The sequence below is a fragment of the Vanellus vanellus genome, assembly GCF_965231255.1.
Source record: "Vanellus vanellus genome assembly, chromosome: 1".
In the NCBI taxonomy this organism is placed as follows: Eukaryota; Metazoa; Chordata; class Aves; order Charadriiformes; family Charadriidae; genus Vanellus; species Vanellus vanellus.
In genome coordinates, this window is record NC_138905.1 from 118,230,675 (window position 1) to 118,257,069 (window position 26,395).

Below are 26,395 nucleotides of genomic sequence, written 5' to 3' on the forward strand. Positions count from 1 at the left end.
AAGCCAGAGTCCTAGCCAAAAGCACTAGTGGACATTGTATAAGAAAATCTTTAAGAAACTTGGGAAATGATGCTGTATTCTAAACAAGTGATAACCCGGCACAGATATGAAATAAAAAGCTCTAGGTTTTGTTGTTTGAGAGTTTATAACACTGATGTTACAAGCAATATTTAAGCATCACAATGAAAGGAAAAATTAGTGTAATTAGTATATGGACTTCAGACATTTCTATGTAAACGTATGCATCCATAGGCATCTCCAGTGCTTCTTGACATGTGAAGGTATGATCATCAATTTGTAATATTTTAAAATGACAAGTCATCATTGTTTAGAATAATACTAAATGGAGAAGACAGAGTTTTCTCCACAGAACTTCTCATCTTTTAAAAACAAAATATTCCTGTTTTTATACATTTCTTCGAACAACAACGCAGCTTTTATACCTTGTAACAACTATCCAAAAAGGTAGAATATCTACCTTTGTCCAAGTCATCACACTGACAACAGAGTTTGGAGCTAAAACAGCTTCTGAAAATTCAAATTTCACAAATTTGTCTTTTTAACACATCACCTTAATATACCCAAACATTTTAGATATTTAGCATGAAAATTCTGTTAACTAATGTTTTGTTGAGCTAAAACTATCAACTAAAATACAATATTATTATAACCTAACCTCAATCTTTAAGCCTCTTGTTTTACCAAATTTATTGTACATATTTTGGAGCATTTCTGCACACATCCACTGCCTAAGCAGCTGTGCAAAATTAGTCTATGGGCTTTAAATTAGTCTATGGGCTTTAGAGACTCTTAGGAATAAGAAGAATATTGTAATTTTTTCCCCAATGTATCCAGCATAGCAATTTCTTTTAAAAAACTGCAGTTGTGGCTTGAATTGGTTGGCAGGAGAAATGAAGTACGCGGGCAACAATTCATTTGCTCTGGTGGGTTTTTTTTGAAACAATAATGTCTGTTGCACGCATCCCTGGTACTACTCTGTTACAGAGTTTCTAAAATAGATGAGGCCTAATGTTACCAAACCATAAATAGAGTAGCTCAATATTGGTATTTTTAGATCTATATAGTAATTGTTTTGGAAAATAATATTAAACAAAAGCATCAAGTAAGTGAGGGGGGAAATGTGAAAAACTGAACTGTAGAAAGAATATAAATCAAACGCAACTTGGCATCAGCTTGTTAAGACCTGTGTTCATTAATCAAATCAAAAAGCACAGGATCCCAAAGAAACTATGAATCCCAATTGCTCTTTATTGTAAGTAAAAATTTGCTCTGAATAATTCTGGAACCAAATGCTTTTAAAATTCTAACAAACCATGTATTTTACTTTGGTTAACAGTAATTTCTTTGTTCTTTGAGAGATGTGAAATATGGGTTTTATTTTGAAAAAAACTTTGGCAGTGCAATTGCATCAGGATTTATTTGTATTAAATGTTAACTCCAATGCCTACACATTTCTTTCCAAATAGATTGAGACCAGGAGATTCAGCAGTGACTAAGCAACATACGTGGGGTTCCAATTGTTTCATAAAAGATGATGAAGCAAAATATTTGCTATGGTGCTAATAAATACAGTTAACAGTATCAATTTTAATTGCATTATGAAAGGAAAAAGCAAACTATGGTATGGCAGTCAATTCATTAATGTAGACAGGTGATTTTTAACGTGGATGAGACTGCAGATGTATGAAAACAAGATTCATACATCTTTTCTGCTTGAATAGATGGAGACCACATACAAGATTGGTAAATAGTCAGATACCTGTTACCCTGATGGTTGCTCCTGCTTGTGAAAGAGAAACAGACATCAAAGGAAAGAAAATTAGGAAGAAAATCCAAGTAACAAAGCAACCTCATATTAAAAATACTTTAAGTTTTCACAAAGCCATTTTTTGAGATATGAATAGAAACCAAAAATACTTACGACACACTATACTAAATTTTAAATTTCTGCTGTATTCTATTGTAAGACTTATAAGCTCTACCATTAAGAGTAAAAAAAAAAAACAGCTCAAGCCAATACTAATGTTATTTCCATACAGACATTCATTGTGCAGCTGATTGTGCTGTTTTTTCAAGACTGATTGTAAGCATTTGATTATCGATGGTCTAATTCTAACCATCTGTTAACATGAAAAGCACTGTAGCCCTCATTCTGGGAACTGTGTTGGCATAATCGCTTACCTATAGTAATAGTTTTTCAAACTGGAACAAACCGTAAGACTTCTCATCCAATCAAAAGACAAAATATCCTTAATTTACAATAAATAAAGTCTATATATCTATCCCACTGTATACAAGCAATTAGTTTTATAAGCAGAAATTTAAGTTCTTAAATATCACAATCAAGCTTTGAATCAAAGGATGGGTTTGGAATCCACTACCTCTCAAAAGATTTCGTATTTATTTAAAGACCTTTTCTTAGAAAACTTCATATTTACAAATGATAATCAAGAAATGAAATAAACATTGTTTAACTAAACTAAAAAAAAAACAAAACAAACAACAAAAAACCCAGAAAACCAAAATAAAAAACCTAAGGTGGCGACAATAAATGAAGCTCAAAGTGGGCCTTGTGACTGCACAGATTGCATTAATCAAAGAAATCTGATTGCAGAGAAAATTATGGCTCTCTGAACTAGTCTTAAACTATCTGGTTTGGATATTATTAACAATATAGTGACAGCATTAAACAGCTCAAAACCCCCCCTGTTTACAGTGTTCTTAAGCATATTTTTGATTGCTGTGTATACACACAGATAAACGTAATTTTCATAATAATTTTCAAAGAACTGTTTGCACTTCTTGCACAATATGATTGGTGGTAAAACTACATTTAGAAGGTGTAAGGCTTTCAAAAGTGACACAATTCAATCTTTTCCTATTCACAAAATTGGTACGTTCTCAAGTATCTTATGCCTCCATGTATATTCTCTGCTGGCAACACTTCATACTTTTTAACAAACTACAAGAAGTCCTGATATTCTACCTGTATATTCAAAGATATCCTCCGTTTTTTGGCCTAAGTTTCCAAAATGAAAAAAAGTTAACAGGCAGAGAGAAAGGTTCAGCAGAAAGAAAGGAAGAGCATTTAAAGATTTTTCAATTAGAATTCAAAATCAACTCACTGAGGACTGAATTTGGCTGCTTCATTGTGGTACAAAATAGGTATTAACGGCTTTAGTGAAAGTGTCTTCAGATATAGAGATAAGGTAAAATCTAAAATACTGATGAAAACTTACATAGTCATAAATATCCACAAGTGAGTTTATGTTTAAAAAAAATCCCAAACACAAGAAAACAAAACCACAAATATACTCTTGGTAAGAAGTGGGCACAAATCCATCAGCTTCAATAGATTTGTGCTTTTATTCAGATAGTGTAATTATCTGGCCTAGCACCTGATACCATAAAAATGAACAGCACTGGCTGTTAGTGAAGAAGCTTAGCCTTATGTATATCAAACAACACTGAAAACTTATTTCTGCATTTTTTTTAAACAGTAATAAGAAATTATGGCTTTTCCTAGAAAAATACACTCTAAATGGCCCCACAGAATAGAACATTAATGTTACTGTATTAAATTTTCAGATTATTTTGATATGTTTCTACATTTTAATTGACACTAGGGAATGGGGAGAAATGTATTTCTATCAAGTATCAATCAGTATTGTCTTCCTGCAATGAATTATCATCAACATAAAGCACTACATAATGCAATCTGTAAAGCTTACTTTATAATCAAAACCTGCATTAGCTAGTTACTATAAGTTTGTCATGCATGTGTCATTATAAAATTAAATTTCTTAGATTGAATATTTTTCCATACAAAGTTCTCAAATGAGAACATAATTTTAAAAACAAGCTGTCCATAAGTTGTAACTCTGTCATAAGAAATCTTAAGTTAAATGTTTAGTATTTAAGATGTTAGTTATTCACGAACAATACATAAGCAATTAAGTATTATCTTATTAGAACTTGATTATCTTTGAATCCAATCTTTTGACCTTTATTTTTGTTTATTTGCTTGCTTTAGGAGTTTCTCACAAATCTACGGCATTCAATACAAGCTGTGCTAATTTACATAATGAAAAAACATATATACAAGGTTCTTTTACTTACTTGCTGCTGTGAAGGAGCAGATTCAGAAGGCAAACTGTGAGATGATCGGCTGCGAGGAGGTGGTTGTGGGGGTTCCAGACTTTGTGGGGCACTTGTCTGAGATGGATGTGATGCCACAGGTATCAGAGGCTCCTGCATCCTTAGCACAGGCGGTGGCTGAGTGGTGGGCTGAGCAGGTCCAGCAGCCTGAGGCTTTAGTGGTTCAGGAAGCAACGGTGAGCCTGCAAATATATTTGCAGTGTTTTTCATTATAAAGAATTGTAATAGAAATTTTAGGAATGCCATGAATAAGAATACGTGGCTGTGGAAGCACCGGACAGAACTGCAGAAGAAGGAGCTTTAAGAACAGCAGGTGTTCGTGGCAACCAGATTAGAAGTCATCGAAAGCTCAGCATATCTCCATTAAAAAATATTGCTATAGATACAAAATAAAGAACCAGAAACCACGTAATTCTTAAAATGTACTTCAGTTGTATTTAAAAGGATTTTGGAAGTCACTATTTTAAAATGCATATTTTGATATTACACAATTTAAAAAAAAAAACCACAAACTTTAAGTTTAGGAAGTGGCTTTGAGAGTTAAACACAAACACCATTCCAAATATTATGATTACAGAGCAACCAGTGCAGAGACTGGTCCAGTGATCAACACAACACACATGATAAGACACACCAGTGTACTCAGACCAAAACACAGCAACGTGATCAAAGTTTCTCTTGATAGCATGAAATTCATGGGTCTAGATCTCATCTGACTGATGCCTGTTATCCGATAAGGGCTTACAATACTCATGGATGGTTAACAGAAACTGCCAAAAGTTACTACATTTGAGAATCTTAATTTCTAGTGAAAAACAAAAGCATCTGTTGAAAACAAAGCATTCAAATCAGACATGGTACCTCTTGACTGAATAGCGACATTTATGTTTAACTTCTAAAGTAAACTTACCCCTTGGTGGTTCAGCTGGTTTGCTCTGAGTTTCAGGTGCTGGTCTTCCCCCAGAGGGACGGACATGGCTTTGTGGTGCACTAATAACTCCAGCTCGAGGTGGAACAGTCTGACATAATAATTGGTAACAAGAAAGTATTTTAATTCTACTTTGGATCTGTAGTCATCTACTGCTAAATGACTCAGGATAATTAGGACTCTGTGAAAAATAAATTCTTTGGTAACAGTTGCTGAATTAATTTTTTATGTACATATAAAAGCAAAGAACACATTCTCAAAACATTATGAGGATTCAGTTCAAAGCAAAGTATTTTTACAGCAGTCTTCAACTTTATATAAGTATTTACCTGTGCAACAATGTTAGAAACACTTATTATTTTGTTAGTATTAATAAGTTAATTTTACCTAAGTCTGTGAATTGTTGCAAGCAACACAAACAACAACAGCAATTACTTCATTTGGACATCTTGTAAGGACACATTGATAACCTACCATCAACGCAGATTGCAGACACCATCTACCTTTTAGGCTATAATGGTAGCCTGCCATTTGCAAACAACAGCTACAGTTACTTTTATATAGTGAAAGTCCAAGATATACTAGAAGACCATGGTTAGTTCTTTTATCTGAAACTTATGTTTGCTAATTGTAAGACAGTTACTCCTGTTCATCAGCAAACAGCATTAATAAAACATACATTCTGCCTCATCTGAAGGCTGGAGTCCACCCAAACTTGTTGGAATAGAAGTTAATAAGCTAGGAACAGAATTGCTCTCATAAAACAAAACTAAAAAGTCCATATCGGTATTTAAAAAGAAATAGAAAACTATTCCAGATTACAACTGAAGCTGAGTGAATTACAAAAACCACACTTGAAAGCTGAATGTAATAAAAGTGCTAGATTTCATGAAAAAAACAAACAAACAAAAAACCAAACCAAAACAAAACAAAAAACATCATGAGGCAAGATAGTTTGTAAGATTTGTTTCCTCTAAAATTTTTTGTACTTGGTATATTCAGACAAAACCTTAGTAACGGGATGTTCTCGAAGCGGTTTTCAGAGCAAACCCTATTACACATCTCTCTACACAAACATGATTTAAGAACAAGCAAAGAAACTTCACTACAAAACAATTATTATCCTTGATCTTACTTTCACTAGATGTATGTACTCTACTTTGAAGACTCTGTATAACATCTGATTCATTGTGCTTGGCTGAATCTCTTTAACAACTTTCTAAATGCTTTAAACCACCTAACCTCTGAAATATCTATCTTCCCCTTAATTGCCAAGATGCATTTTGTCATTTCTTTGAATATTGTGGAATTAGGCAGAAGGATGATTGGATTAAATGCCAAATGTATTTAAAAAAAAAAATAAATCAAAAAAAGAACAGAAAAGAAACAGAAAGGAATTCTAAAATAATCCTCAGGACAACGCAGTGGGAAGCAGCGCCCACCGTGGCTACTGTCCCTGGTCCTGAAATCCTTGCCGCCCAAAAAACAACCTGAAAAAAAAGCAAGCAGCAATGTCAGTTAGGAAAGCTAAACAAGAGTTGAGCTAAGGCTTGAAAAGCCAAGAGATGTTTTTTCAGACCTTATATTCCCTTTCTTGGCTTGGTTTGTTGCTTTGTTTGTTTGTTTGTTTTGCTTTGGTTTACTTGGGTTCTTTTTTAAAGAAAATCTCAACATCTGCAGAAGAGATGCAGTCAGCTTTGTCTTGTAAAATTATGCTGGTAATTGCAGTACCGTCATCCTTTCTGGAAACAGGTAAGCAACTCTAACTCTAGTCCAGCCTGGGTGCTGAGAAACACAGCACAAGAGAACAGTACTACATTTTTTTTTTTTCTAGTTCATATGAACAAAAATTCTTGCACTTATGCCAGTTCCAAGATACTGGTAGAGTTTCTTCTGTAGACCAGATTTTTTGATTGAATTATTTTGATTTAGAAATGGTAAATCCTGTGCTGGCTCCAGATTAAAAAAAAAAAAAAAAAAAAAAAAAAAAAGAGTGAGGCACATGGTGATAAATGAATACATCGTTTCCTCTGTATACCAGATTTTCTTTATCCAAATTTTAGAAGAGGGCGTTTTACATCTCTGGGAAAATAACAAAAAAATGCAAAGATCAAGAACTGTTCACTGTGAGAATCAATCTCTCTGAGAAAAATGAATCGGCAAAACCTGATTTCAATGGTGGCTTTCAACAATAGTTTTCAAATGGTTTCAATACTGTACAAGAGTACAATAGAAATGGCAATAGCAGTAAGGTACAAATCCTTTAAGCTCTACAAGAACTCTGATATCTCTGCACAGTTGGCAGTGTTCTTTTGTTTCTTGCTCATTTAAAAGGTGGAAAAGGACTCTACAACCTTTATAAAACAAATTTATATGGATTCAACTTAAACTCTTGTGGTTAGCTGCATCTTTATTTTAATGGCTTCTTGACACTGTCTCATTTGCAACAAGTGGTCTATCACTTTATCAGAAAGAATGATACAGCATTAAAGAAGAGGTGCCATATTTATAGATATTTCAGAAACCTCATCAGTATCTATCCCACTGACACTTATGCAAGCGGAATGCTTTTTAGCCTTACTAAAGACTCATATCTGTGCTCTCCATCCTGTCAAGTATTGTTGTGAACATCCCAATGAGAAGAACGAAATGCCTTAGACAAGGAAAACAAAGTTCTCTAATGACCACGAAACTGATAAGAAAGCCAACTTTTGCTGCTTTTTAGTCTATAAGATGTCCAGGTATAAAGAGGTATGATCTAAGTTAAAGAGCCTGGAAATGCCATAACAGAGGGAACAAAGTAAGCACAAATACTGTGGTTGATGTAGACAGAGAAAGAAAAGTCCTTCATGCTGCTGCAAAAATTCTCTCTGAAATATGCTGCAAAGTCTAAAGAATTATCAACGATATAATTTCTTAGTAACTCTTTAAGATGACCTGTAACTATTAAAACACTTTCTCCTTCCCTACCGCAAGGCTCCTATTTGCTGCTGTTAAGAGAAATAAAGCAGATGTCTCCCATCTCTTGATTTCATGCTTGTAGTGAAGCATTCAAGTGCCCATAAATCCTTCCTTCAGTTCCTTCAGTTCAGTTCCACAAATAAAGAATGAAATGCAAGAATGAAATACAGAACTAATATTTGTGGAATGTTTTGTTGAGATAGTTGAATGTTTCACTTTTACATGAAGACCCTTATCAAAATTAATTTTTAAAACAAGGTACAAAATTCCATTACACACCAAATAACGATCAATCAACTGCCTATATAATACCTTAACTGCCTGCAAGCAATTCACTGCTGTCAGGATATACATTTCGGCACAGAGGATAATACATTTTTTCATACCAAATCAGCAACGTAGTCAAAAGGAACATACAATATAAAGAATAACTTTGCAGTTATTTGAAAGTGGACATAAAAGGTGGTATTATTTGGAACCCTATGAAGTGACTGCATAGAGTGCAAAACAATAAAGTCATGTCCAGAATATATATTGTGAAGTATTTTTAGTCAACAGACAAGAATTGCTAAGGGAATTAACTCATATAAGCTGTAAAATGACTAGTTAATTTTGCAGTTTTCTTCCATCTGTTATGACTTACAAAAACCCACTGCCAGTGTAATAAACTGTAAAAACTTAGGAATAAAATTATTTTAAGGCAAAATACCTACCGGTCTGGTTGTACCATATCCAGCAGTTCCCGCACTCGAAATTCCAGTTGAAGGTGGAGGCTGATTACGAACTGGAACAGATATTAGAGATTGCTGACTTAGAACATATTTCAAAATCAACTTCTTTCTGTATTATAATTAGTACAAAGCATGTATCTGTATTACCTAAGTTATCTTTTCTCTGTGTTCCAGGACTTTTTTGTGCTTTGAAGCATGGAAAAAAAAATTAGATTATCTTTGTTAGATAAGCCATAAATGGGTATTATATGGTAATGGTACATTATCACTAATGGAAATGGGAGCAAAGAGACATTAGTGATTTTTTTAAAGTTGTTACATATTAAAGTCTATCCATCAACTAAGCTGTTACTCTAGCACACTCTTATCCTATGGCACACGTGAAGTAATTTGACCCTTCTAATTACAAGTTAAGTCAAATCACCTCCTATTTGTTGCAAGCTAAAGACGCCCACTTGTACAGGTACCCTGTGTTCTCAATCGTGCTAGAAGTTGTTTCCTTTTGTACTGTATTCTGCAGATATTCTAACAACAGTCTTTAAAACATGTAACATGCCGATTCAAAAAAATCATGCGATCAGAAGAGTACATCTGTAATTATACATGGTTCAGCAATCTACAGGGTCTACGCCAAAGTTCCTAAGCCTACTCGTTGTTTATGGGGTAAATATATTACAGCACCAACCTCAACATTTACATGCTGATGCTAATGACAACCTTGTATGCAACATTCAAGTTGTGAAGTGCAAGATATGAAAAAGTTACCTTTATCTCAGAAAAGTGCACAATTTCTAACAGGCAAAGAAGTTTACGATTCTGGCTTGTGTTTCTGTTGCCTATTTCCCAGGAAGGTAAAATCACCATGTCAGTTACAGTAACTGGGAGCAATTATCTGTGGTACATAAGACACTTAGTTTATCAAGTTGACTTCCAGTTGTCAGACAACCCTGCTTTCTTAGAACCTGTTAGAATGGGGTTTTGGTTACAGTTCTCAGTAATGCAACTTGTGCCCTGAGCAAGCTGGCACCAACTTTACCCTACTTAGAGCAGGACGTTGGACTAGATAACCACCAGAGGTCCCTTCCAACCTGAACTATGCATAGGCTGATTTTGCCAATTTACAAAAATGAACCAGCAATACAGCCAAAATTAATTGTAGTATACAGGAGGACATCTTGATTGTGACTGTATTAGGACTTTCACTGCTATACCTGTATTTGCGAAAAAGGGTCACATTCCTGAGGGAATAATAAGAAACCCAAAACCATGACTCATGACTCCACTGGCATGGCTAAAACAGAACTCATTCAGCACACATACTCCAACTAGAATAATGCAAGAGAAATGCTTCTCATAAATGTATATCACATGTATTTTCATTCTGGTGCCTAAATGTATAACACTGTATTTTGTACATACATCTCTTTAGGAAGTGATAAAAATATTAAATTACAGGCTAAGATATTTATATGGAAATTTCTCTCCCCAAAATATATGAACGTATGTAGTTCTTTATGGAAAAACTAGACTGCCTAGATTCCTGATTTAGTTACAGGAATAGTATTTACTCTAGCTATCAGAAAGTTACAGCTTTCTCTGAGGGTCAATCTTCAAAGTATTCTTCTTGATTAGTGCAGTCTAAGCTTTCGCTTTGTTTTTCATAAACGAAGACTGCCTTCTATAACAATTCACACCACCACTGTAAAGCAGCAAGCAACGTGCCCGTCTGAAAACTACGTTAAAGAAAAGAGATCCTACACAATAAATACCTTCATGAGACCACCTTTAGTATCACCAAAGCAATAATATTACTCAGGTATTAAATTAGAAATCCATTTCTAGAATACAAAAATTGTTATGTTACCTTCTACTTCTCTCCTAGCTACCCCAGGACTGGGAGGAGCTCCAAGACCTTTTCAGAGAAAGAAGAGAAGCTGTACATTGCATAAGAAAAGCAGTAGATTGAGAAAGTAAAACCAGAAAGAACACTGCCATAAGACAGGTTTACATAATTTAAAAATGGTCTAGCTAGACTGTAGGAGATAACTGCTTGCAGCAGCATGGGGAAACCAGACTGATATGAACTAGAGATCAGCAAGTATGATCACGTTTAGAAACATGCTATTATTTCAGTTTTACATTACAATTGAAAGAGAATTTCATTTCTTCAGTATTCACTGTCCACAAACTTTTAAAAATTCAGAATGATATTAAAAGTAGGTCTTGAAACTCTTCGAAAGCAGAGCACGTATCTATACTCTAACACTTGAAAATGTACATCAGTCATACCCTGCAACATTAAGTCTGCTTCCTGTAATTCAGGAGAATACTATGTAGTATGTTTCTGCCAAGACTACACACGAATAAGCAAGTTTATGGAATAAATAAGTTTCCCAATTTATATATGTATTGTATCCTACAGAATTGTATCATTATCTCCAAGCAGCACTCTGTACTTGGGAAAGCTGTATTAACTGGCGCGCAGTAGATGTTACAGTTCAGATTGAGAGAAAGAAGATTTTCAATCATGCATAACCATGCTGTATTATTTTACTTCTGCAAGATGATCAAGCATATACTGGGTCCATAAAACTGTATGGTAAAAACATGGCAGGACATAGATAACACTAAACGGTATGCAAGGAGAAATCCTTAAGGCATGCGCATAGGAATAAGTAACAGTAATATCTGGCAATTCTGGAGTGGCTCAAGTATAGAGGAAGGAAAGGGAGCCAGTGTTCAAGAAGCCTACCTTAAAAGCAACTTTTGCCTTAGCGATGACACAGCCTCATGCTTTCTCATCATGTGCCAATGTGTGGTATCTGCTCAGGAGCTCTCTATGATCTGGAAAGAGTGCTGTGAATTTTGTCAGATATGGGTGGAGGTGTCACTCAGAGTAGGAAGAGTGAAGGCTGCAGATGAGGCTGGTATGTGATTATCTCCAGAGATGTCAGATCTCTGGTTTTGCTGAACATCTGGTTCAAAGATGTTAAATACTGGCATATGTTATATATTCTGAGCGAGTTCCAGGCTCTGCCAATTAACCTTAGAATTTCCATTGCAAAAGTTTCTGACAGTGAACTTCTCTGCGAGAAAAGCAGCACTGAGGAGGGATGAACAGAGAGCATTTGTGCGGAAGGGGCACAGGAGGAAAGCACTGCCTAACAACAGTTCATTGCTTTCAGGTACCAGCTCTGCCCTTCTCCCATGCAACCCAGAGGAACCCTGAGGGAGAAAAAGTGATAACCCATAGGCTGGTTAAAATAAAGGCGAAAATAAAGGGAGCAGCCCAGAGTACAGGACACTCCTGTGAACCCTCTGTGGTTACAGAGGCATAAAGCTAACCGATGGTCTCAGAGTATTAATGGAAATAGATACAATGAAACCTCTCCAAGAACAGGGAATTCGCCTGTTCATTTCGCATATCTTCTGCACTTTTCCCTCCCAAGGCTCAACTCAGCCCATAATTTGAACAGGTGTTTTTGGATGCTCTTGTTAAGCAAATCTTGTTTTATGCAAGATGATTAATCGAGTCAACTCCTTTCAGGAGAAGGAAGGCAGAGAACCTCTTTACCGCAGCACATAGACATATTCCTATGTTGGTGGACCATACAGAGGAAGACTTCTGTGCATGAGGATTTAAAAAGGTTTTGCAAATTTAAAAATTTTCATTATATGGGAGAGAAAGGGCATAAAGGTCAAATCCCCCAAATTTCACTTGCTAACAATACTCTTCTACAGTGATAAAGCAAAATTATGGTGCTGAGATAATGCTATACCAATTAGCAATAGAGGAAGATTTTAATTTTAAGGACAGTGAAAAATGTACATCTGAACCTGAAACACATTTTTGGGTATCACTTTAAACTGTTACTGTAATCTGTATAGAGCTTGATATCTCTATTTTAGTTTGAAACAGTATTTTGCAAGTGAAGATGTCATAAACTTGTTTTTAGTATTTTAAGGAAAGGAGTTGGATTTATACAGAAACAATTTGTAACTTATGCCCTGATGTCTTTTAGACAGAATTGCATGTTTTGCAAAGATTACGTTTACATTTTAGCTAAATGGAAAATAAAGGAACCCCAACTTCTCATAAAGTAAGATATGCATATATGCCCACATGTGTGTGCGCGTGTGTATGTATATATATGTGAAATCTAGGTTATTTGCCATTTGAAGAATGCATTTACTGTTTTCACATTAAGGCTTCTTGTTTCCTCCATTACTGAACATTCCTTCTTCAGCAAGAAAAAAAAAAAGGTGCTCTTCCCCATATTAAAAACAAAACCAAAAACCCAACAACAACAAAAAGCTTTTTCAAAATGACTGACATATCCTAATGCATCCAAACAACCTGAACTCTGCTCTGCAAAAGCTACAGGGAAAAAATAAAGATGTTGAATGGTTCTTGCAAGGCTAAGTATAATGTGTGACAATAAATAGCAGTGTACACTAATAAGTACTTGCTGCTTGGGAGCATGTATTTTCATAGCTTAACATACCTGCATTTCTTTTAATGTCAACTTTATTACTGTATTTTCTAGGTTTATTTTATTTATTTGGAGGGTAATCACAGTAAAAACGTAATGCATTTTACCCAAATTATTGCATATACGGAAAATATTGTGCATTCTCTCAATCTTAACGCCATTTTAACAATTTAAACCAATGATAAAAGACAACTATAAGTTTTTCCTCCATCAATTGGGAAAGGTCTGACTAATATTATTAAAGGGAAAAAAACAAACCAAACATTATTTTTTAACTTCAAGTAATTGACAGTTAGCAGCCTTTATAATTTTTAATGTTGTGTAATAATTTACTCTGTAATGTATTAAAAAAATCTTGGGTAAACAGCATGCAGCATTTTAATTTTTAACTATAAACAATTGAGAGCTTAGAAAATCCTCAGTGGAAATCTTTCATATTAGCAGACGAAAACAAGGAAATTTTGCACCTCCCGTTTCCTTGAATTCTGAGTTACTTCTGATGTAAAATATGACCAAACTCTACAACAAACTTGGATGCCCAAATCCTGCTTCCATCTTCAAAGCATACTGAGCCATTAGAAGAAATGTTATGGGCACTGAAGGGCGTGAAGCACCCAGGAAAAAAGGTTAAAACACATGGGGAAAAAGAAAAAAAGTAACATTTAAAACGCACAGCATTTTAAAGAAATGATCAAATGTCACTTTGCATGTGCTACAGAAGTCTAAACCCAAAGTTTAATACACTTTTACATTACACAGAGATATTTTCACAGTGCTTTAGGAGCCTTCATTCTAGGTAAGAGAAACAGATGCCATTTCCCCGAGCATAGTAACACACCGTGACATTTATACGGCTTCCAGTCCTGTGCTAGCTGGCTCAGAGCTGAGCTCAGGTACTGCTGAAAAGCAAAGCATTATGCCTTATAAATGTATGCCATGAGTGGAAAATGAAGAGGAGAGAAAAAGTGGGATGAGCTTTAGGTCAGAATAATATATGAAAAAAATATACTACAATCTCTTTTAAAAGATTGCGTAAAACTTGCTTTTTATGCAAGCTACAGTTCTTTATGGAAAACTATGTTGGGAAAGAGGGTAAAAAACAGAGGCTAGTTTTTGCCCAATTGAGACAAACTAGACAAACAGGATTGTGTCAGTGCACATAAAACTCTATAGAACTGAAGCAGTGCAATGAATTAAACGTCACATATGTTATGCGTTATGTATAAACTGGCTATTTTCCAAAACTTTAGCATTTTAACTAATTCAAAAAAACTGTGCCTTTGGCATAATAACCTCCTCCCCTCAACAGGATCTAAGAGCCATACGCATCTCCGCCTGACATCAGAATAAGTTAGCTGATATTCATATACTATGTAAAATAGTTTACTTATTTTCTGAGATTGCTCAAAACTTTTGAATTATTTTCTGAAAAAACGCTTTTTCCTACTGAGTGGCAGTGTCTGAAAAGCCATTAAGAAAGTATTTCAGAGCCACTAACTATTCTCACTCTATCCCACATATTAATGAGCTGATTGAGGCCCAAGCAGAACAGCTCAACTATGAAGCATGTGACAAAAAAACCAAAGATTAGTTTTAAGAAGCAGCACTTTTGAGAACACGTGAGTTGTTATTACATGCAAAAGCAGATCAAGCTGGAAAAAACCCAAACTAGCCTGAAGGGTTGATAAGGCCATCAGCATTATTATTTTTTTTGTGAAGACCTGTAGCTCTCGAGTGTCTTCAAAGCAACTGAATAAATTCTTTTGCTAACTTTGTGGTTTTGAATTACATGCTAGTTCCAAGAGCTATGGAGGATGTTTTGTGTCTCTAGGAAGGGCTTAGGAGCACATTTCAGACTTGGAAACAGAAAAAACCTACCCATATGCTAGTGTTCAGCTTAGAGACAAATATAGCTCAGTCATTCGGAGCTCCCTGTTAACTGGTGATCATCTGGGAGAAACTGGGCCAGACCAGCAGTAGTTTCAACTTGTACAATTAATTAATGGATAATCGCTGCAAGTAGCTACAATCACAATCGATTTTACAGTGCTCTTTGTCACGGGCCATGAGGAACAAAAGCTAGCCTTGTCACAACTAAAGACAAGTTTCCACTTCTACAGAAAAGCTAACTAACCAGGACAATGTAATAAAAACCTGGAACAATTTTAATCTATCTGACTATAATGTACCAACTTCTGGAGAAATATTTTCTCACTAAAAAGACAAATATAATTCAGAAGAGGATAAAAACCCTGAGAACGGAATTACCTTGATCTTTAAGAATTATGGGGTTTTATACCTTTGGACATCATCATATTAAGTACTGTCACAACAGACCACCACAGTAATTTTGCTACGTAGTCATATTGAAAACAATTAAAATCATTACCTCCAAATTCTTTTCTAGCAGGTGCAGGACTCCTAGCGCCTTACAGTATTTAAGAAATGAATGCAGCAATAATGAAAAATATCAGTACAGTAAGAGAGAAGAAAAAGAATGAGAAAGTTAAAAATGACAAGGGTCAATTTGTTAGTAACTATGTTGCCCATATGCTTCTGAACATCCAGTTTCTTAGTGCTCAATTGTTTACATTTTCAGATGATCCAGATGAACTCTACATTAAAAACTCAGACATGATAACAAGCATACATACTGATGCCAAAATTAAAGGAATATAAATCAATGAATGCACAAGATAATTTATCTTTTATTTAAAAAATGAAGATGCTATAAAAATGAAAATGTCAAGTAAATGCTGCTGTAGGAGCCCCACGTTTTTTAACTGTGAAAATAAGTTTATAAGAATTTTAAAACTTATTCACTAAACAAAGACAATAATATTTAAATGGTACTGAAAAATGCTGTTATTGCTATTAAATGTAGCAACTAAACATTTTAGTGAAAAACGAGTATGTTCCACTGAGCCCCAAACCAACAATATAATATGTAGTCTGGGCATGGAACGTCAGAGCTCATCTCACAGACTTGAAACAAAATATTCCTGGCCTCCTGATATACATCATCACATTACCTGATGGTGGAGGTGGCCTCTGCGGTGGAGCAGGGCGTGCAGGAGGAGCAACGGGGCGAGGCGGTGGAGGACGCTTAGGCTCCAAGCTCTGAGAAGACTCTTTCTGCTGGGTGCCAAGCTGAAATTCAGCTGGAGAACATGACAGAAAAGAATGCAAAAATTAATCACTTGTACATTCTAATCACAGTAAGGCTTTTCTAATAGCAAGTTATTTTCACAGAGAGGACAGTCAGTCCGCAGCCCTAGAAACAATGATACAGAAAACAAGAGGAATAAACCAGTGGTGAAAACAAGCAGATTTCCTAACCCAAGATTTTAGTCAGTACATGTTCTTCATGGAACCCTAAATGTTCTTAAAAATTGCAGAGGTCCAAATGTTGATTTTGATGCTAATCTGTGAACTAATTTCTCTGGCAAAAATGTTACAAGGGTAATTCTGGAGGCATTTTAGCAGTCTTTGTAAAGTTACTCGGAATTACATTGGAATAAACTGTTCTAGAAGCCATTCCAAATACTGTAATTCTAAATGTCTACTTTGTCACTAAAATAAAGTTGTGTTTAAACAGAAGCTTTCATATTATACACCCAATTTATAAATTTGCTGATTACAATTTGCATATGACAGCTGATAGAAGCATTAATTGAAATGGGCTGCATTTGGAGAGTATGACTAAAGTGAACTAGGATTATATTGACACATTGCAGCAGAATGTGTCTAGCAGAATGTGCCCAAGGTCACTTATGTGTAAAGTACTAGATAATGACAAGAATAGCCTTTTATATTAATCTAAAAGCTCTATTAAAAATAATCCATAAGGTAGTAGTCTACCACCGGGCCATACAGCTGCCACATTGTATAGCAGTAATAGAGGCAGCTGAGCAATGTAATACATACTGTGTGTGGAAACAGGGGGTCCAGGAGTCTTTGTAGGTGCTCGGCTCGGTCTGACTGGGAGCGTAGGTCCATCTGACAGTGTAGGGGATTGACAGGGACTGGAACGCGGTGAAGAGCTTGGGGAGGTTCCAAGACCAGAACTTGAAGTTGGCTGTAGATGCTGAGGAAGGATTTCTTCTACTTCAGCACTATAGTCATCAATGTCTCCTAAATAACAAACCCCATCCCAAAACCCAAAAAGTATGTAAAAAAGGGAACAATAGATCCTTGTTTTAAAAAGTGGGGAAATTATAAACTGATTCTGGGCATGGGATTTTCTGCAAAAAGCCCCCAAGTTCCAAGGAATTAGCTCAACAACCAAAGTTTGATCCTTGAATCATAAAAATACATATGAAGAATGTGTATGTATTCAAACCAGTTGAAAATAGTCCAAATGCACAATATATATTTCAGGTAATTATAATAGTGTGGCAACTGTAATGTTGCTTAATCTAAGAAACAATTAGCCTTACAAAGAAGACCTTTGCAAAATTTTTTTCCCTGGCTTGCAATAGATGGCAAGCTTCGCTTATTCTTCAGAAGGCTGGGCAGGGGATTTCAAGATATCTGCTATTTATAATGCCTTCTGTTTGAATAGGTGGAAGGATGTTTAAAAAAAAAAGGTTCAACATGGACATGCTTTGAAAGGTAAACTGTCAATTTAGAATATTTTTACGTTGATACTCAAAATGCCTGAAATAGGAAAAAAATCCCATCACACTCCAATAAGACCATAGTAAACCTTTCTTCCATAACTTCTAGGCTTGTCTCTCTTCAGGCACATGAACGACACACAATGTTCTACAGAAGTTCCAGCTTCAACTCTGCACTGCTCAGCACTAACACAGTAACCAGACTGCTAATTAGACATTAGCTCTTGATTTAAGACTCTTGTGGGATTTGAGATGTCACATTTTAAGGGAATCATAGCATTTCACGTAGGACTAATAAAATCAACCAATCATACATGTGTCTAAACTAAACTGTGAAAGTCCTGTTTCCTACCTGCACTGGAAAACATGAAGTATCCCATGATACCGTGACTAGTGCAAATTCCAACCTTTCATAAAGGTTTCCCATATCTGTACTATTATCAAAACATATCTTCCATTATGAAACACCTGTACAAAAAAACCTTAGTCTACTCCTTCCAGCATACATAGCTACCATCTCTTTTCTTGAAACTGTTGCAACATAATGTTTGCCACTAAGAAGCTTGGATAGAAATTTAAAACAAACGAGCTACTCACACTTAAAATAAATGAATACAGACACAATGACTACATCTGGAAAGTACATCTGTTCAAGAAATGACAAAAAACAACCCTGTAAGATACATGTGGAAATGCAATACACCCAGGAAATGTCAGCAGGAAAGGTGTGGGGTTTTGTTTTGCTGCTGTTCAAAAAACAGCTGTTTTACTTGCCAAGGAGATAAGAAGAATATACTTTAACGTAGAGAAGAAAGTGGAGCACACCTTTCATAAAAGTTAATTAATAGGTTGAAAAATAAGCTGCGACAAAGTACATATATTAGAAACATGCAAGGAAAGAAAAGCAAAAATGCAGAGGTGCAATTGCTGCAACAGTGATATCGAGTGACTTGAGGATTCTGCTAGAAAAGTATGACATGAAAAGATATAAAAACCCTTCAGGGAAAAACCAAAACCAACAAAAAACAGGTGTGCTGGTTTTGGCTGGGATAGGGGTAATTTTCTTCATAGTAGCTAGTATGGGGCTATGTTTTGGATTTGTGCTGAAAACAGTGTTGATAACACAAGGATGGTTTAGTTACTGCTGAGCCTTTTCTGCTCCTCACACCACCTCACCAGTGGGCAGGCCAGGGGGACACAAGAAGTTGGGAGGGGACACAGCCAGGACAGCTGATCCCAACTGATCAACGGGATATTCCATACCATATGAATATGCTCAGCAATATAAAGGTGGGGGAAGAAGAAGGAAGGGGGGACATTCAGAATTACGGCGTTTTGTCTTCCCAAGTAACTGTTACGCGTGATGGAGCCCTGCTTTCCTGGAGATGGCTGAACACCTGCCTGCCCATGGGAAGCAGTGAATTAATTCCTTGTTTTGTTTTGCTTGTGTGTCCAGCTTTTGCTTCACTTTTAAATTGTCTTTATCTCAACCCATGAGTTTTCTCACTTTTACTCTTCTGATTCTCTCCCCAGTCCCACTGGAGGAGTGAGTGAGCAGCTGTGTGGTGCACAGTTGCTGGCTGGGGTTAAACCGTGACACCAGGGAACTAGAAAACAGCAACAATGCCAACGATCAGCCTGTTCCAAGAAGCAATAGAGGTTGAAGGCTTCCTTAACGATTCATATTTGCCTGCCTGTCAAAGGCTCACCAGGTGTCTTCTTGGGGGTGGTAAGCATATCAATGCTTAGCATGGGAGCTCATTAGTCCTCCTAAACTATCATGCGTATTGGAAAAAAAACATTGCTTTGCACTCTGACGTTGTGTATATCCTGCTTATAGGGTGTCTCCATGAACAGTAAAATTTGCCTGAATGAAGTAACCCTGAGAGGTAAGTCACAGGATAAGGTGAGAAAAATAAAGAGAATGTCAGTAAATTAGTAAAACCTAGACATACAGTGCAAACTGACACTGCCCAACAAGATACTGTTGGAATTAAAAGGATTGCTAATTTATCTGTTTTAGATGGGCATAAACTTGCTAAGTAAAGTACTGATATATGCATTAAATTAACCACATTATTTAGAACTCTATGCATTTCAAAACGAGAAATACTTTATTTCAACAAACCTTCCATATCATAGTCTGCAGTAACCTCAGCATCTTCACAGAGCAAAGTGGAGCTTGTTGATGAAGGCAGCCCAATATTAATCTTCTCTAGATTCATTTCATCTTCCAAACTTCTGATCCAATCTGGATTTTTCAAGCTTATGTTTATAATTCTTCCTAGTAGCTGGATTGCCAAAAAGGTATGCACAAAACAGAAATTGTTAAGAGTAGGAACATTAAAACTCAGCATTCTAGATTTAAAAAGAAAACAAAAATTCTGAAAATATCACAAATAAGGTGACTAAAGAATGTCACAAAAATAATTGTGCTTTCACTTCGGTTTTGTAATTAAGTACTTTTATGTAGTTTAAACTGTTAATTACAACTACTTAATATTTTTTTAAGAAAAACTAACAACTTGTCTCATAAGCTTTTCCTTTTCAGTTAATAGAAAAGCTGCTGTTTTTTTTTATTATGACAGATACACTGCTCTTTGTAAAGAAACACAGACTTAATAAATTACTTTAAAAAGTCATTTTTTAGAGACTGATAAAACAGCAGGCCTTTATTCTGCACACTGACACATGACACCAAGGCCCTATCCTGCATGGACTGTCAGTGAAACTCTCAGCAGATGCAAGGATCCATCTGTGAACATCCCATTACAGAATCTATGTCTTAACAGGAACATAGATCAGTAAAAATTGGAATATGAAAATTAAAAATTTTTACAGAGATTAAATACTGGTGATACAGAAGTCAACGAGAATTTGTGACATTTTAAAATTACTGCAGTACAGGAGTACTGAATTTTAAATAATTTCAGACTATAAATATGATAAACTGGTTTATACTACAAACTCAAGGTAAAAGCTCTGCTTTTAAAATCATTAAAAAAACAACTAAAAATCTGTCATTTGATGAAGATACCCCCCAATATGGGATCTTCATGTCTCTAACAGTCGTCCTCATAAAAATAAACTGTTTGGTACTTCTCTCAACTGGCTTTTGAAACTCAATATAATGCTATGTGGCTATCAAAATAAAAAAAAAAAAAAATAGATGCAAAAGTCTAGTAGGCAACATGAAAAACTTTTAAGAATTAAAAACAAAGAAACAAACAAAAACCCCAACCCACCCAAGTATTCTTTAAAATGTTGGATTTTCTCTTGATATATGAAAGTTCAGTAATTTTTACATTACCTCAGTACCATTCAAATTCATAACATTCAAAGCAGAACTTCCTTCCAGAAATGTTACCCACATCTTGTCTTCCACAAACCTGCAAAGTCCAGGTTTAATTATTGTTAAATAATTAAAATACTTTATCCTACGTACTAACTTTGGAGGCCTCTTATCTTAAAGGTTTTTCGATGTTTTAGTTCATGGAGAAGAATTATTTTAAGTTCATTAAAATAGATATAATGGGCTAATAAGCTTTAATTGAATGTATCCTTGCAGCAACCACAAAAAAAAAAAACCAAAACATAAAGCAAAGAGAACCAGGTAAATATCACACAGCCAAAGTATAGTCCTCTTAAAAAAATTACGTGACTACAGTTACACACATTCAATAGCAATTGTGTGGTGACAGGTTATATATTTGTATTAGGTGTTCCACGTTACATCACACTATGAACTTGGGACTATGCTCCTAGTCTTATGAAAAAGAAACAAACCAAAACACCAACATGCCACCCCCCCCCCCAAAAAAAAAACACTAAACCAAAAAAACACACCACATCACCAAAACCCAAACCAACCCCCCAAAAAACCCAAACAAAATACCACAACACTTATAGTTCAATTAACAGCATAGTGAAAATGCAACATTCACAGGGATCCTCTCATCTTCAGTTCATTTAAAACTACTAACCTAATTTCAGAATACCAAATTTGTATAAAATTACATAAATAACAAATTTTACATATGACTGATTTCTGACAAAGTCAGCACGATACTCTATCTCAAAAATAAAAGAGTATCTGAAAAATTAAGTCTGAAAACAGACACGTACAGATATGTAAAACTAATTTTCAACTGTAAAGACAACTTGAAAAAATTAAGTCTGAAAACTGAGACACAGGCAGGTATGTAAAATTAATTTTCAACTGTAAAGTTGAAATTTAAATGTTGAAGATTAAGCAGATCATAACTGAAATGCCTGCTAAGAAAGTAACTTCATTCAAGAAATAGGTGGGAACAATGAAGAGGAATAGAGATTGCAAGTAAAAATTCTTTTTAACCTTATAAGTATAACTTCACCATAGCTTGCAAATTTTTGAAGAAGATCATCAATCAAGTTATCATCAAAATAGTTTTCTTCTGCTGAAGAACTTCTGATGGAGACCATTACAGTACCATCAGGTGGTCCTTGCATTGCGATCACCTCCTTATAAACTTTTTGTCTCTCTTCTGCTTCAATTTCAAATATGTCGATGTCAATCAGTGCAACCACAGGCCTTGGAAAAAAATACACGAGAAAAACCCGTAAGCAGGGCATCTGAGCAACAAAATACATAACATGAATATTAAATCTTCCATGATTAGGAAGTAATGTATAAAATAAAACCGAAACCTATGATCAGATGTTTTCAGCTCTGCTCTTCCATAGTGCAACAAAGTACCAGGATTCCATGTATAAGGAACGTTACTGTCATCATGAAAACTAGCATTCAGAAGATCCAGGTCTTCAGCTACATTCAGTATTAATGAAAACAAAAGGGGAAAACCACAGTGATTGCAAGAATACGCTTTAAAAAACAAGCTATTTGTAGAAAGAGAAGAAAGTAAGTAAACCAAAACCAAGAGTTTTACAGAAAAAAAACCCAGAAGTTCCTTTTGAACTACTGAAATATCAGTAACTGGTATCTGATTCTTGATCCTCCTGTTCAGCGTCACTGTATTTATTGCAGACGCTATTCACAGAATCACAGAATTATCAGAGTTGGAAGGGACCTCTAGAGATCACCTAGTCCAACTCCCCTGCTAAAGCAGGATTGCCCAGAGCACATTACTCAGGACTGCATCCAGGCGGGTCTTGAAAATCTCCAGAGAAGGGGACTCCACAACCCCCCTGGGCAGCCTGTGCCAGTGCTCTGTCACCCTCACCGTAAAGAAGTGTTTCCGTGTATTTGAACGGAACTTCCTGTGTTCTAACTTGTGCCCATTGCCCCTCGTCCTGTCACTGGGAACCATTGAAAAGAGCCTGGCTCCATCCTCCTTCAACCCACCCTTTAGATATTTGTACGCCATAATAAGGTCTCCCCTCAGCCTTCTCTTCTCCAGGCTAAAGAGTCCCAGCTCTCTCAGCCTTTCCTCATAAGGCAGATGCTCCAAGCCCTTAATCATCTTAGTTGCTCTTTGCTGGACTCGCTCCAGCAGTTCCCTGTCTTTTATTATAATCTCTCCGTTTCATACAAAGTCAGGGACAGAAGCTCAGCATCACTGGCACTGTGAATGTCATTTAATGGATTCTATAAGCCAGTTAAAAGAATATTTAAAACAATTTAAGGAAGCACTCAAACCTGATCGGTCAAAAGGCCATTTTCTTCTTCTCCAAAGAACACGATCTGTCCATGCCGGTGTGCGACATTTTTCACTGGTGTCATAGTCATCAGAAAACAGATCATATTTGTATGTAGGAGCAAAATTTATTTTCCCTTCCAAAAATCCCCTAAAAATCTGTAAGAAACAAAGCAGTTATGTGTCATGCCAGAAGACAGAAACAGATGGGAAACAGCTTGAAACTAATCAGGATTCTCTTTTCTAACAGCGAAAACCTGTATACACAGCTAAAAAAAAGAAAAGTCATCTGATAATATGAATCCTTCTCCAAATGTTATCTGCTGAAAACATTTTACATTTGCCACTAAGAATAAATAGCGACCCAGACTGATCATCATTAAACAGAAGTATGTCAACATTTATATCTTTAAACCCAGGTTCACGAGCAACATCCTGTTCCTCCTATGTCATTCAGAACTTGAGGTCATCTAGAACACAGATGCTGTCCACAACACTTTAATTAGTTGGGTAGTTACTCATGTGTCAGCAAATGTTGGGAGCTAAGGTTTATAGTTTATGTACCTACCTGAACGCCAAAGCGTTCCCCAAATTCGCACAAGATGCCCCACCAGTAAATAGGAATTAAGCAAAAAAAAAAAAAAAAAAAAGAGAGAAAAACAAACAGCCCTTAATACACTCAATATGGGCTGAAAGATTAGAGATATAATATCACTATTTCTTCTCAAGCAAATAGGAAAACAGAATAAAAAGAGATATTACATGAAATTACCTGCCAAGACTACGTATGGTATTTAGAGATACAGAGTCAATTGAAAGGAATAAAAAATCCGTTACATACTTTGCAACATAAACAGATACATACAGCCAACACAAGACCCTAGAAGGCCAGGAGACTTGCTCACTTTTAAAGTGTTTAAACTAGACGTAAGCTAAAACCCTTTAGTTAACTTAACCAGCTCCAGTCTTGAGTTTAATCTTGTATAGGCAGTTTTACTTCACATCAGAGATCCGTAAAATATAAATCTAACTTAGATCTTAGAGTCAAGTGTGCATCAAATGACAGGTTAGCCAGGTTTTCCTGTTGGAAATATAAATTGCAATCCAGTTGATTTAAAACTCAATGTCACAAGATCGATGGCAGAATGTCAGAAGATCTGCAACTTCTGAGACAATTTTTTAATTATTTTTTTTTTTACCTTCGGTAATTATTTCTTAGTCTACTTTTACAAAGAAAGTTGCTATGTAAACACCTTTGCTGAACAGCAGATACACCGGTTAACAGCCACCTGCAACAACCATGGAGCTACCCTTGCTAGCCAGCTCATAGCCCCTGCTGCCCAGCCAGCCACATCCAAATAATGGAATATTACCCCAACAGTGCAATACGAGCCCTTCTTCTCCCCTATTTTGACTATTTTGAGTCTTTTTATATTCTGGCAGTTTCCAACTTTATAACTGCTGTAAGTGTCCCCAAGACCTCTACACTTGTCTTATTTTGGTCAAATTAATGACAATTCTGCTGTCTGCCCATTTGAACATATCTATCTTTCTCTCTAGGAACTAAACTATAAAAAGCAAATTAAAAATTATCAAGTGTTTTTCCTTCTCTTCTGGTGTACAAGACACCAGCACAAATGGAAGAGAACTCTAATTCAGAAAAAACACTGCTTATGATCAAAGTGCTGGCAAACAGAGAAAACTAAAGCGAGAGGATTATCTCTCATTTTACCATCTACAGCATTCCCACATCAAGCTGGAAAGAAAGAATACACACTTTCACACAAAATTTGACTCATTACAAATATTCCTTTAATTACTACATGCTGCCTCCCAAGAAACCCTAAAAATCTAAAACCTGAAGCTTTGTTCAGACTTTGTTATTCTACGCTTTTCTTTCTTTTTAAGTGAAAAGACTACTGTTTGGACTATTCCTTTTTCCAACAGAATGACAGTAACAGCATTAGACCTATTACTGCAGCAATTTAAAGAAAACAGTAACATTACCAAAAGAACTTCTATAAATATTTTTAATAGTTGCACCTGATAAAAAGAAAAAAAATAAGTAAACTCCAACACAAAACTCTAAAAAGATGATAGTTTCCTTCTTTTTTTTCAGAAGAGAAAGAAAAACCTCACTCCTACAGCTAGTCCCTGTATTTGCATCACTGCCTTTTCAGGTCAGTTACTGCAAATAAGGCACTAAATGTTGCTATGTGCCATCCTTCCATATCACTACCTGGACAAAAGTAGTAAGTAAAACATGCTGAGAATACAGATTTACAGAAGCACCACAGAAAACTGCTAAAACCAAAAAGAAAGTAAAGTGTTCTTAAGTGTGGTAACATTTTTAAGATACCTGTCCAGAATTTTTCTGATTGATAAGTTGGTCTCCTGCTATAAGGGCATCCCAGTTCTGTTGTCGTATTAGGTCCTTAACCTCCTCATTTGGAATATCTATTCGATAATTAAAGTCACCACACCAAAAGATATAGTCATGGGAAAAGAGCATCCTTCCCTGTAAAACAGAAGCACACAATGAAGTTCAAAACTACCAAGTGATAAATTTACTACTTCCAGGTGCAGAACTTCAGTTTTTAACTGTAAAATATGCATAATTTCTAGCTGATGAGGACAACTGAAATATATGTTAGTATTTAGTCTTCAGATGGTTAGAACATAGGCAACTGTATGGTATTCACACATATAGAATACGAAAGAAGTAGTAACATTTCTTACATAGCTTGCATTTCTAAAGAAATATGAATTATCTGAATTGGATTCTAAAATTTTTCATCTTTCTATTTCTACTCCTGATTTAGAAGTCTGCTCTAGGATGACGACTGCCACC

The 26,395-nt window shown here is 35.6% G+C and overlaps 1 protein-coding gene across 1 annotated transcript in view; it reads right to left on the reverse strand.

The window, feature by feature from the left end:
• Nucleotides 1-26,395, reverse strand: part of SYNJ1 (synaptojanin 1) — a 68,289-nt gene that overhangs the window by 3,532 nt on the left and 38,362 nt on the right. Inside the window, exons 16-27 of the mRNA XM_082480685.1 lie at nt 25,904-26,062; nt 23,547-23,703; nt 22,598-22,715; nt 22,266-22,481; nt 21,222-21,300; nt 20,040-20,202; nt 17,176-17,426; nt 16,325-16,427; nt 10,664-10,711; nt 8,782-8,852; nt 5,090-5,198; nt 4,141-4,361 (exon numbers count right to left, since the gene is read on the reverse strand). Of these exons, the coding sequence (XP_082336811.1) occupies nt 4,141-4,361; nt 5,090-5,198; nt 8,782-8,852; nt 10,664-10,711; nt 16,325-16,427; nt 17,176-17,426; nt 20,040-20,202; nt 21,222-21,300; nt 22,266-22,481; nt 22,598-22,715; nt 23,547-23,703; nt 25,904-26,062 (1,695 nt within the window). The remainder of the gene's footprint in view (nt 1-4,140; nt 4,362-5,089; nt 5,199-8,781; nt 8,853-10,663; nt 10,712-16,324; nt 16,428-17,175; nt 17,427-20,039; nt 20,203-21,221; nt 21,301-22,265; nt 22,482-22,597; nt 22,716-23,546; nt 23,704-25,903; nt 26,063-26,395) is intronic.